The 14,217-nt window shown below is 42.1% G+C and overlaps 1 protein-coding gene across 5 annotated transcripts in view; it reads left to right on the top strand.

Annotated features, from left to right (window-relative positions):
- The window catches only part of LOC120928427 (CUB and sushi domain-containing protein 1-like), a 368,880-nt gene that overhangs the window by 339,573 nt on the left and 15,090 nt on the right, over nt 1-14,217 (top strand). For 4 of the 5 annotated variants that reach the window (XM_040339531.1, XM_040339527.1, XM_040339528.1 and 1 more), the window contains one exon: nt 7,748-7,835. The exons of the other annotated variant lie outside the window; for it this stretch is intronic. In XM_040339531.1, coding sequence (XP_040195465.1) covers nt 7,748-7,835 — 88 coding nt within the window. The remainder of the gene's footprint in view (nt 1-7,747; nt 7,836-14,217) is intronic. 5 annotated transcript variants of the gene reach the window in all.

Genomic DNA, 14,217 nt, shown 5'->3' with positions numbered 1-14,217 from the left:
ACAAATAGAGCTTTCTTTTGGTGGTATTTGATCACCTCTGCGGTTTTTATTTTTTGCGCCATAAACAAAAATAGAGCGACAATTTTGAAAAAAAATAATATATTTTACATTTTGCTGTAATAAATATCCCCCAAAAATATATAAAAAAAATGTTTTTTCCTTAGTTTAGGCCGATACGTATTCTTCTACATATTTTTCGTAAAAAAAATCGCAATAAGCGTTTATTGATTGGTTTGCGCAAAAGTTATAGCGTTTACAAAATAGGGGGTATTTTTATGGCATTTTTATTAATATATTTTTTTTACTAGTAATGGCGGTGATCAGCGATTTTTTTTCGTTACTGCGACATTATGGCGGACACTTTTGACAAATTTTTGGGACCATTGGCATTTTTATAGCGATCAGTGCTATAAAAATGCATTGGATTACTATAAAAATGCCACTGGCAGTGAAGGGGTTAACACTAGGGGGCGGGGAAGGGGTTAAGTATGTTCCCTGGGCGTGTTCTTACTGTGGGGGGGGTGGCCTCACTAGGGGAAACACTGATCTTCTGTTCATACATTGTATGAACAGAAAATCAGCATTTCCCCCGCTGACAGGACCGAGAGCTGTGTGTTTACACACACAGCTCCCGGTCCCCGCTCTGTAACGAGCGATCGCGTGTGCCCGGCGGCGATCGCGCCCGCCGGGCATACGCACGGGAGTCGGGGGGCGCGCGTGCCTCCGGCGCCGCGCACGCGCCCCCTAGTGGCCGCTCGAAGAGCGGACGTATAGCTACGGGCTCTCGCCCAGGAGAGCCGACCTGCCGCCGTATAATGACGGTGGCTGGTCGGCTAGTGGTTAAAGAGAGAGTTTCCCCCTGTTTCTTTTAGAGTGCACCCTACCAGGATAGTAAGCGCTTCATGCGCAGTGCATTACCAAGCCTTTATGACTCAGATTTGCAAGGCCGCAACTTGGTCTTCTGTGCTTAAGTTAACTAATTTCTATCAGGTGAATGTAAGACGGCAAGAGTATGTCGCTTTTTGGCGCAGTATGCTGCAGGCAGCAGTATAGGTCCTCACGTCTGATGGCAGTCTGCGTTATTTGTGTCTCCCTCCCCTCAGTAGGCATTGCTTTGGGACATCCCACTTAGTAATTACTAGACTCTGTGTCCCGTGATGTACGATGAAGAAAATACGATTTTTATAACCGCTTACCTGTAAAATCCTTTTCTTGGAGTACATCATGGGACACAGAGCTCCCGCCCCTCTTGTTTGGGATATTGGGACACTTATTGCTTTGCTACAAAAACTCAGGTGCTCCCAGTATGGGAGGGGTTATATAGGGAGGAAACTTCCTGTCTAATTGATTACACCAGTGTCCAGCACCTGAAGGTGGAATATAACCCACTTAGTAATTACTAGACTCTGTGTCCCGTGATGTATTCCAAGAAAAGGATTTTACAGGTAAGCTGTTATAAAAATCCTATTATTGCTTGGTGTGAAGCCAGAAAATGGCATCCACGGAAATACATGATTTGGGAGAATTCTCTATTTTCTACAGTCAGCCGTAGAAATCAAATTGGCTTTGAGTACAATCAGAAGTCAAGTTTCAGCCCTATCCGTATTCTTCCAAAGGCCTTTTAGCCTCCCATTCACTGATCCAAACCTTTATGCAAGGGGCAACTCGCTCGCTTCCCCCATTAGGTCACCTATGTGTCCCTGGAACTTGAACTTGGTGTTGTCTGTATTACAGAAACAACCATTTGAACCTATTAAGGAAATTCCAATTAACTTGCTGTCACGCAAGCTAGCCTTCCTGATGGCTATCACCTTTGTTTTACCAAAAGGACCCAAGAAAGGGCAGGTAGCTTCCAAAGCTTCCATTGCCAATTGGGTCTGTCAATTGGTCATTCAGGCCTACGGTCTGAAACATAAAACTCCTCCCTTTAGAGTGAGAGCTCATTCTACCAGGTGTGTAGGAACCTCCTGGGCTTTTCGCCATCTGGCATCTGTGTCTCAGATTTGTAATGCTGCTACCTGGTCTTCAGTGCATACGTTCACAAAATGTTATCAAGTGGATATTCGAGCAGCCGAGGATTTGGCTTTTGGCTGCAGTGTTCTGTGGGCTGCTATATAAAAACCATATAAGTCATATAAAAACTGGTGGCTACTGTTTGGCAGGGTGTCTACCTCCCCTCAAGGATATTGCTCTGGGATGACCCAGCAGGTAATGAATATTCTAATCTAGGGCTGCAAATAACGATTATTTTCATAATCGATTAGTTGGCCGATTTTTTGTTTCGATTAATCGGATAACAGCCTTAAAAAAAAAAAATTGCATTTTTTATTTGTTTTTAGCCCAATTTGTTGTTGGGCAGATTACAAAACACAAATCACTGCAAAAACACATTACATGCTTTTCTGCAGCTTCTCCATTGAAGTATATTGAACAAAAAAAAAAAAAAAAATAGCACCGTTTTGCGTTAAAAACTCCTTGCCCTTTCCAAATAGGCAGCAGCTGAAAAAAAATCATGGATGTGAACGTGTCCCATAGGAAAACATGTAAATGAACTGTAGTGTGTTTCTGCAAAAAGCACCAAAAAACAGAGGTTGTGAACCCAGGCCTGAGATGTTTAGTAACATAATGGGGTTACAAAAACAAAAATAAGTACAAAAAGAGCAAATTATCGCTACTGTAAGGGGTTCAGTTTTTTTACTGTGGAACAGTGAAAGTAATATTTACAGTAGCGATTTGCTTTTTTGTACTATAAAGGGCTAATTTTAGTTTCTTTTAACCCCATTATGTTACTGGCCGATTAATCGATTACAATTTTCATAATCGATTAATTTCATAATCGATTAGTTGTCGATTAATCGATTAGTTGTTTCGGCCCTATTCTAATCCCATGATGTATGAAAAAGAAAATAGGATTTTTTTCGTCATGCTTACCTGTAAAATCCTTTTCTTTATGTACATCATGGGACACGGAGGTCCCACCCCTCTTTTTGAGGATTCAGTGCTTTCTACAAAACTGAAGTAACTTCCCGTATGGTAGGGGTTATATAGGGGATCACATCCTGTCTAAAAATCTTGGTCTACTAGTGTCCATTCCACCCGATGATGGAGTATAACCCAGCAGGTAATGAATATTGGCCTGACTCTGTGTCCCATGATGTATGAAAAAGAAAAGGATTTTACAGGTAAGTATGACGAAAAAATCCTATTTTATTTTATGAAAGCAGAAACCATGGAGAATAAAAAGGCGGTAGTTGCTGTTTTTTGGTAACATATAAAGGATGAAGTTTCTTTGAGTAAATAAAGTATGTTACCAAACATGTAATCTTAAGATTAAGCATGCTTTTGAAACAGCAGCTAACTTTACCAAATAGTGTCCATAGGTGATGCTTTCAAAGCCTTTAAATGTGATTATTTAGAGTCAACCATCAATGATGGCCCTAGTGTTATCACTCTATGCCATTTGCAGTGATACCTAATGTGTACTGCAATTGTTGTTTTCACATGTAGGCACACATTTTTACTTTAAAGTGTATGTGGTACAGTTTTTTTTTTTTTTTTTTTTCATTTTTATTACGTTTTTTTTTTTTTTTTTTTTTTTAAACCTTTTTTTGCACCCCTTTGAAGCTGATCAATGACAGATCATGCTTGATCAACGTCTTTCCCAACAACAGCAGGCAGGGAATGACCGCACTGAATCTGGAAGTAACAAAATGTTGTGCTCTATTACCAGTATGTAGCCTCAGCTACATAGAGTATATAACACTTTGTTTCCAACTCCAGAAGCAAAAACAAGGCAGGCTGAGAGCTGCTCGGCTATTAACAGAAAGCTTTGTATTTTCTGCATGAATACAAAGCTTCCGCTGATTGACTCAGGTGTGCAGATGATGTCACGATCTCTGCCTCAGCCAATCAGAGGAAGATTTGTATTTATTCATAGAATACAAAGCTTCCCATGAATGGCTGAGCACTGCTCAGCCTGACTGTTGCGTTCTGGGGGTGGGACAGGAAGTCCCCATCCCACGGTTAAAACACAGCACTGTGTTTTAACATACAGATAATGCACCGAGCAAGCGCACCTGTTAATGCAGTAAATAGTTTATTTGGGCCAGCTTGGTCCAAACTAACTATTTAAAGTAATATTAAATATGGTATAACAAAAAAGTAGTAGTTGTCACCGGCGCAAACAAATATATAATGAATAATAAATTATAATGGCCTGCTGCAGTACTGTGTAAACCTTCAGGAAGGTTTAAATGAAAAAGCAGAAAAATATTGTTACTGCGCTGGTCTAAATGTGTGATGCCACAAAAATATTTTTCCCCTTAAACCCAAAATATATGCTCATCTGTACTCAGATGTGATAATATAGTGCTGACTCTATCACAGTGATGTGCGTAATAGGTCACTATGGATAACTGAATAAATAAATAGCAAATAATAATAACCAGCTTTCGTGAACATATACACTTGCGTGTTATTATGTACCTCTACTGTGCCATCAAACTTGAATTAAAATAAATGGAGTGACAATATCAAAAATGTGTAAAAGCCAACAATGTCCAACCCTCTAGAGCCTGTGCATTGTAGACAGTGCTATAAGAAATATTTACCTATAAACAAATATAAACCAGAATATAATTATATATATAAAGTGCTATATCATAACATATGTGCAAAAAATGTGTGTATCAAAATTCGTGTGCAATCATATTGTGACACATCCCAAACGGCATGGGTAAACACAACTTCACAGTTAAAGTCCAATCAGAAGGTAATATGGTGATGAGTCCTGGTGCTATGTCTCATGCATATAGGGTGCTACTACTTTTCTTCCACCCGACAGAAATAAGTGCTACCACCACCATCTGCTGCAATGCAAACTCACCAGACCCCAGCTGGTAATAGGCCGAAAGCTTATTCCTTTATGACCGATGGATGTATCCTCACATGGTATTCCTCAATGCCTCAAAAAAACCAAGGAGCTCATCATGGTATAGTATGTATAAAAAAATGTTGTTTAATTAAAAGATTAAAATCAAACTACTCACAAGGGAGGTGCTTTAAGACCAGCACCAGGTGTCTTTGGCAGTATCAGTCTATTGACAGCCGCTCACCAGCTTATCGTTAGGTTGCGTGCCTGGCTCCTGCTGCACTTGTAGTCCCACAGATCAAAATGCACTCCCTCTTCCGTTGTCCACCTAGCTTCGTAACCTAACGATAAGCTGGTGAGCGGCTGTCAATAGACTGATACTGCCAAAGACACCTGGTGCTGGTCTTAAAGCACCTCCCTTGTGAGTAGTTTGATTTTAATCTTTTAATTAAACAAAAAATTCGCACTCCAGCACATAGGTGACATGCGTACTGCTGCACGTGATGAGTTTCTCTATTTTGAATTCTTTGTTATTTGTATGGGATTGAAAATGGCTGACCTTCCTAGGTCCTTTTGTGGTGCGGCATGGTTTACACTTCCCACACCTATAAAAACCCTTCTGGTCAAAGAATGTGGTCATTTTTTTGGAGCTAGGTGGACAACGGAAGAGGGAGTGCATTTTGATCTGTGGGACTACAAGTGCAGCAGGAGCCAGGCACGCAACCTAACGATAAGCTGGTGAGCGGCTGTCAATAGACTGATACTGCCAAAGACACCTGGTGCTGGTCTTAAAGCACCTCCCTTGTGAGTAGTTTGATTTTAATCTTTTAATTAAACAACATTTTTTTATACATACTATACCATGATGAGCTCCTTGGTTTTTTTGAGGCATTGAGGAATACCATGTGAGGATACATCCATCTGTCATAAAGGAATAAGCTTTCGGCCTATTACCAGCTGGGGTCTGGTGAGTTTGCATTGCAGCAGATGGTGGTGGTAGCACTTATTTCTGTCGGGTGGAAGAAAAGTAGTAGCACCCTATATGCATGAGACATAGCACCAGGACTCATCACCATATTACCTTCTGATTGGACTTTAACTGTGAAGTTGTGTTTACCCATGCCGTTTGGGATGTGTCACAATATGATTGCACACGAATTTTGATACACACATTTTTTGCACATATGTTATGATATAGCACTTTATATATATAAGTATATTCTGGTTTATATTTGTTTATAGGTAAATATTTCTTATAGCACTGTCTACAATGCACAGGCTCTAGAGGGTTGGACATTGTTGGCTTTTACACATTTTTGATATTGTCACTCCATTTATTTTAATTCAAGTTTGATGGCACAGTAGAGGTACATAATAACACGCAAGTGTATATGTTCACGAAAGCTGGTTATTATTATTTGCTATTTATTTATTCAGTTATCCATAGTGACCTATTACGCACATCACTGTGATAGAGTCAGCACTATATTATCACATCTGAGTACAGATGAGCATATATTTTGGGTTTAAGGGGAAAAATATTTTTGTGGCATCACACATTTAGACCAGCGCAGTAACAATATTTTTCTGAATATTAAATATGGAGTTAGGCTTTAAGGTAATAAATGTCCTTCTTGGAAGTAAAAAAAACAGTTGTTTTAAAGGCAATACTTTGGAAAACCACTTCTAATTTTCATTCAGATTATATGCTAATAACTTCTCCCAGTTTTAGTTGTGCTTGCTATAGAGAAGGAAGTGGAAATGTATCAATACTCGCAGTCATGGAGCATTTGTAATATATGACATAATTATGGTTATCATTAAAAAAAATACAAAGATTAATGGTAAGGTGGAGTGGTTTTTATCCTTTTTGTCCTTTTTTTCCCCCTCTTTAGGAGTTTCTCAGTCACGTCTGTAGTTGAGATCCAATACAAAAACATTCCTAAATCTCAGCACATGTTATTTTCAAAGCTCTTAAGCTGACCATACACTGTTAGCTTTTTTTCTGTATCCTCACAAAGGCATCTGATTGGCTACAGCCACTGATCGACAGAAAAACTTCCAGGATGGCCATTCGACAGCAGTTGATAAAACAATCAATTTCTGTGGAATGGGGAAGCCAACACACTGATCGGAATTCATTCGTTACCTGCTGGACCTAATTTCTTGTGATATTTTAAATACTCTTAAATTTGGATAACTACATATTATGTTCTTATACTTTGTATTGTTATACTTCTGAATTGTACATATTTTTTAAGCAAAAAATTTAAGCAAAAATTGAATATTGTGGATCCTGTTAAAGCGGAGTTCCAGCCACAATTTTTTTTTTTTTAAGTCAACAGCTACAAACACTGCAGCCGCTGACTTTTAATAAGTACACTTACCTGTCCAGGGAGCCCGCAATGACGGACCCCCCCCCGATGCCATTGCATCCTTTGAATTGGGTGCAGGCGCTGCCATTGTAACTAAGGAAAACTGGCAATTGAGCCTTGCAGCTTTACAGCCAGTTGCCTACTGCACATGCGTGAGTCGCATGGGACTTTGTAATTGGCCATCTTGTTTTCTGGGACACAGACAGCGGGGGAGAAGGAGGAGGGCTTGCCCCAGAAGAGGACATGACGTCCTAGGCCGTGGCTGACCTAGGACGGAAGTACACTTAGTACTTCAAAAAAGGTACCAAAGAAATAAAAAAATATCCAAAAACGAGGGGTGGTCTTTAGTTTAAGACCACCTTTCAAACGTGGGTGGAACTCCGCTTTAAGTAGATATCTATAAACACTATGACCATAAATAATAATTTTCTTCTAGCTATTTGATATCATTGACATGTTACTGCTATTTAAAATTTAACTTTTCATTTTCAATTCTCTCAAGGCATATGTTGTGGAATAATAAGTGCACCTGCAGTTGCAGCCGTTGGCTACCTTATATACAAACATTTAAGTAAAAAACGAAAAACGGGGTGAGACTATTTTTATGTTCCTTTACTTGTATATGCCTTGTCTGTATAGGAGATCCCACTCTTCATTTCTTTCCATGTTGATGTCAATTAAAGTACATTGGGCCCACCTCTTAAGTGATTTTTCTTGTGGTCAGTTCACACACAGTGCCCTGCAATTATGCATCCAGTACCACATGCTTTATGCAGCATACTACAATGTGTTTTGCATGTGTGTTGTCTATCACTTTAAATAGCATCCCAACCTATACACAAACATGCACAATTTACATTTAGGTTGAAACAAGACATCTAGTTAAAGCAAAAAAAAATGTGTGTGCGTGCACACACACACACACACACAATATACACAACCTTTACACACATTTGATACGTAAGAAGGCAAAAAAAAAAAAAGACATAAAAGAATGATCCAATCCTTCATAAGGCAATTGGGTATTGCTTGGATCAACTACCCCTGTTGTTGTTAACTCTTAATATTAATATCCAGTTATTTTGTGCCTTAAGGAATGCATATACATTTGTTTATAAAAACAAACTACTGAGCATGCCGGAACCGATTCCACATGTTCCCAGCTGTTACTTTGAAGAAGCCTTCGTCGCGCCGCGGGTGCACCCCCTAGTGGTCTTAAAGTGGCCGACGTACAGCTACAGGGATTTGCCCAGGGGAGCCAACCTGACGCAGTATAACTGCGGCGGCTGGTCCTCTAGTGGTTAATAAATTTGCCTTCTCTTTCTCCCCAGTAACCAACTCAAAATTATCTAGTAAAGGATGTAGAAATTTTTTGGGGAAAAGGGAATGGGAAAGTGCGCAAGTCTAGTCCAGTAGGTAATGAACATGTGTAGGATCCCTCATCAATGATGGGAGTGGGGCCGTAACCATTAGCATATATCAAAAAATTGGCAGATGAAAAAGATCAGTAATAAAGATGAGATAGAAAACAACCTTAGATAAGGTCGTGAAAAAAAGGGGTTACTGTGGGCCACACTGTAGTGATCCTGATCCTAATAATGGCAAACTCAAGAATATGGTATCAAAAAGTTTATTCTAAAGATTAAATAATCAAGTAAGGATCAATTCTGATATCACAACACAGTTTAAAAAGAACATGGTATTGATTGACTAGTATCTGACCATGAACACACATAACGTACAAGACATACAATAGACAACATAAAGACACGACGCTGTCCGGACTATACAGGGGTCAGTCATTGGTTATCGGCACTATAATTCGGGTAGTGTGGTGTGCGGGTATTTAAGATAACGGTGGTCAGGAAGATAATTAACACCTGACATCCGAGCTATGGCCCTAATGACTGAGCCCTGGAGGAAAGGGAGGGGGGGAGACGTGAGAAGGGTGAGGAAGGTTGGGAAATAAGGCTGCAGCAGGTATTGATGATTATGCCAGTAAACGAGAAAAAATAGTAAACTAGAATTAGGTTCACTATCGATGAAAATACAATTTCCCCTCATAGGAAATGCAAAAATTTACATCAATTATTGGTACATTAACTCTGCATGATGTTGTAGCATTTTGGTATTATCAGTGATCGTTCGAGTGGATGGTGAATCACATTGGTCTGGAGATGAATGCACTCAGTATTCTCTGCGGTCTGGATATATGTATTCAGTTAATCAGATTGCATTGGATGCTGTGTGCAGTATGCTGTTGACTGTGAAGGTATTTGATATCTGGAAATGCATATATATCGATATAGATAATACGGATTATTACAGTGTATGTGGAGTTACACACCGCCGATCCTTTATATGACCTTCCAGTGGAGATGGTGCTTTTTGCAGCACAGCTATATTATCCCACAAGTGTAATTAGGTAGGACTATACATGAATAGTTCTCAATCTTCAATGCAATACAGGCTGTGTTTCAATTAGATTCAGAAAACTGTGTCCCGAGGGATGTATGCCATCAACGTGTCGGTACTGGTTGTAGTGATTTCAATGCATATGGTCATCCATATAAGTCCAGACAGGAGCATTCAATAAAAGATAACTACAGACCTTTTGGTTGACATTTGTTCGCTCGATGTGACGATCAGGGTGGAAATAGCACCTGTGCAGTCAATCCTCTGGTTGTTCAGCCCGTGTAGTATGCCCGACAATGCAGGGGGCCTGATGGAAAGTGAGTGAAGTTCACTCCGTGCCTGGAGCACGGGCTGAATAGCCCAGTATAGCGCCTCCGTCTCTGTATTCCTCCCTCGTTGGGTCGAATCACATGGACAGGTCACATGGACAGCGTCAGGTGATGACGTTGACGCGTTTCGCCGTAGCCAATGGCGTAGCTTCTTCCTGGACGTGATGAAATGTCAGCTGATGGATGTTTTTATACGCAATCCACAGCTGATACGAGCACCAATACAATGTGAGTTGATGTTGAACTGATGTATGATGCGGCGGACGCTATGGCGGTCATGGAGGTCAGACAATCATGTTACTTTGAAATTTAGGAGAAAGTTTATTTTTCCTGGTCACTTTCTTTCTTCATTGGATATGGCGTATTTGGACGTTATTATCCTATTATAAAGTGAAAACACAGTGGGGGAAAGGCACAGCAAGGGAAGGGGAGGGGAGAAAAATATATAGACGTTTTGGCTTAACAGATAACCGTCACAACAGAGATTAACCATGTCCTTGCTGATATTCTAATATAACAGTCCACTCATGCAACGGATGTAACAGATATTAATATTTTAGTCCCTCCGCCTGATTGATCACAGGCTAGAAGTGCAATAAAAGAGACTATTAATGTGGGAAAGTGCTATAAGTTGGATGTGTGATTATAGGACATGATTATCCTGGCAATGGTCTAAGCTCCATATTTAGTGATGAATGGTATTTGGGCGTTATACAATAATAGGTCAGGAGTGGCTATGGAGAATTAACAGTATGATAGCTGGGCTATATATTAATGATATGCAAAATGCCTAGTGCACATCGAAAATATATGTTAGTATAGTAGAGATCGAAGTCAAAGCTAACCTAAGGATTTAGGAAGACTTGTAAGTTTAATTCTGTATTCAAGCCAACAGGGACAAGGGATTTGAGACGGTATACCCACCACTTCTCTTTTTGCTGGAGTATACGGTCAAAATCACCGCGTCTGCCCAATAATTTGAGGGCATAAATTCCCTTCACAGTCATACCCTTAGAGCTTCTATTATGTTCAGCGAAATGCTTGGCAAGTGGCTTTTCAGGGTTTTTTTGTTTTTCGTTGATTTCACGTAGGTGCTCACCTATCCGAACTTTCAGGGCACGTTTCGTTTTGCCCACGTATATTTTGGGACAGGGGCAGGTGATTAAGTAAATCACCCGGGTTGTCGAACAGTTTATCAGGTCCCTAATCTCAAAAGTACATTGTCCGTGGGCATCCTGAAAAGAAGCTGTACGGTCAACGTAGGGGCAAATTTGACATTTATTGCATGGGAACATTCTCAAAGATCTTGGATAGTTAGAGAGCCAGGTGGCATTTGGTTCTTTTACGAACTCCGACTTGATAAGAATGTCGCCTAGGCTATGTGCACGTCGTGCCACCAATCTATCTAGTAAAGGGCCTACATTGTCAGACCTGCCCTTTTTTACTATTAATATATTTGAAATTTTTTGGGGGTTTGTCATACTTTCTTTTGCAACCTGTTGTTGTTCTTCATTTTTTTCCGCCTTTATTTCCTTTTTACATGTTGTGATATATTTTTTGTAACTTTTAAATGATGATAGTACTCCTTCATATTTTTTTTTATACTTTCCTAAGTGCTCTTTTCTTATTATTTATAGCTATTTTAACTTTGATCGTGAGCCACATAGATATTATTTCTAGCTTTTTAAATTAAAATGTATTACCCATGGGAATATATTTAGCATACAGTTGATCTGAAGCATTCCCCTATCTTTTCTGTGTTATTTAATGATAACCCCCACATCCCCACCCCAGTCTAACTCTTGAAGAGCAGCCTTCAACCTTGAGAAATTTGCTCTCTTAAAAATGTTTTTATTTTCTCTTTCGTCCAGGGGGCGGTCCTACTGGCTATATGTTCCAGGGCACATGTATCACCGGGCTACTGCTGTCTGTGTCACAGTGTGCCTCGGCCGACTGCCACCCCGTACCGCTCAGGTGATGGGTCTGTCCGTGGAATGAGTGGAGCAATCCCCACAGGATGGGTAGGTATGGTTCCTCCTGTCCCGGCAGGATGGAACAGCTGGGCATTCCTTGGGAGGTCGACTAGGGGTCTCTCACTCTCCCTTTCTTCTCTCCTTGTCCTTTTCCCTCCTCCCTGAGCTTAGGCCGCTGTGTGACTGGCCGGGGGGGCTCCGAGTCCTGGCAGGGGGCTGTGCTGGGGGAACGTTGTCTGGGGAAAGCTCCGATTCAGACTCGGGCCTTGCTGTGGCACACGGCCCCTGTTCGGACGTTTCGTAGGATGCGGACCAGGACCATTTGGACAGTGAGGATGACTCTGTGTCTGGGTCAGCGCAGGAAAGGGCGCTTGTAGGAGCACTTATTACATCGGTGTGGGATACCCTAAATATGGAGGATATGACGAGAGCATCTACAGAGGTGTTGGTCCCACAAGCCGGCCCGCATGGCTAAGATGTTTCCCTACCTAACTTACTTTGATAAATTTATTTACAAAGAATAGTAACAGCCGCAGGGGGCCTTTTCGGTCCCAAAATGCATGGCGGTACGGTACCCCTTTGAGGGGAGTTTCCTGAAGAAATGGACATCTCCCCCGATTGTGGGCCCCCGGTCTCCAGGTTAAATAAGGTAACTACGATTCCGGTGGAGGGGCCCCCCGCTTTTAAGGACCCCGCTGATAGGAGGGCCGAGGCTGTCGCCTGGTCCATGTTCACGGTGGTGGGGTCAGTATTGGCCATGGCCCTGGTGTCACAGACGCTTACTGAATGGGCTAAATTGTTGCATCGAGAGTTGGAAAAGCAACAGGTTTCCCCGGTCTGCGTGGAACTGGCAGACCAGTTGGTGCATGGCTTTAAGTATGTCTGTAATGCAGCCTTAGACACGGCTCCTTTGCTTTCTAGAGCCTCAGTATCTGCTGTGGTGCTCTGTCGCCTGATTTGGCTAAAATCCTGGTCTGCGGACCAGGCATCTTAGAAGGCTCTGGCAGATTTGACCTTCCAGGGGGAGAGGCTATTTGGAGCCTCACTGGATGACATTATTAAGAATGTTACTGGGGTAAGAGTACGCTGCTCTCAAAATCCAGAAAAGTTAAGGAGCCACGCCGTAGGCCAGGGCCCTCCTTTTCCACTCAGAAGCGTTTTTTTCGTCCGCCCAGGTCCGCATGTAAGCGTTCCCAGGCCGACAAGGTGCCCGCTGAGGGACAGAAGCGTCCCTGGTTTCCCAAGCCAAACAAGCCTGTGAGCAAATCTACGGCTGCATGAAGGTCAGGGCATAGAAAACTGGCAAGCGGACTACCTACATCCGGATGTATTTCGACTCCTTTGCCTGAGATGGGGCACACCAGACATGGATCTCGACTCAATCGTAAGGTATTGAGGTTTGTGGCCAGGTCCAAAGATCTCTGGGCGGACACTGCAGACGCGTTGGTAGCTCCATTGGGGCATTATCAGCTGATTTATGCCTTCCCCTGCTAAAACGTCTCCCTCGTTTCGCAGAGTGGAGACCGAGGGGATTCCGGTGATTCTAATTGCCCCGGATTGGCCTTGGTGTCCCTAGTACGCCGACATAGTTCAGATGGTGGTGGATGTTCCTTGGCGACTGCCGATGCGATAGGATGTTCTGTCGCCAAAGGTCTTATACTTCATCCTGCTTTACAGTCTCTGGCTTTAACGGCATGTCTGTCAGGTGCTAAGGGACCGAGGTCTGTCGGGTTCGGTAATCTCCACCATGCTGAGGGCACAGAAGTCCTCTTCTCGGAAGATGTATCATCATGGAAGGTCTATATCTCTGTGTGAGGAGATGGGGTGGCGTTCGTGTACATATTCGGTTCCAGGATCCTGCTATTTTTGCAGGGGGGAGTGGATCAAAAAGTTGCCTTAAGCACCATTAAGGGGCAGATATTGGCCTTGGCTGTCTTTTTTTTTCAGTGACCCCTGGCGGCTCATTCATTGGTGAGTACATTTGTGCAAGGGGTTTGACATGTGGCCTCTCCGGTTCGACCACCGCTGCCTTCGTGGGATTTAAATCTGGTGCTCTCGGTGCTTCAGAAACCGCAGTTTGAGAACATTAGAGAAATCCCCCTATTGACACTCTCTCAGAAAGTAGCCTTTCTGGTGGCGATTACATCTGCCAGGAGGGTTCTGAGTTGGCGGCCTTGTCTTGCAAGTCTCCCTACTTGATCCTCCACAAGGATAAGACTGTGCTACGCCCGCAGCCTTCGTTTCTCCCAAAAGTT

This window comes from Rana temporaria, chromosome 2, assembly GCF_905171775.1.
Source record: "Rana temporaria chromosome 2, aRanTem1.1, whole genome shotgun sequence".
Classification (NCBI taxonomy): Eukaryota; Metazoa; Chordata; class Amphibia; order Anura; family Ranidae; genus Rana; species Rana temporaria.
Note: the sequence above shows the minus strand (reverse complement) of the source record. Positions and strands in the feature narration are given on the sequence as shown.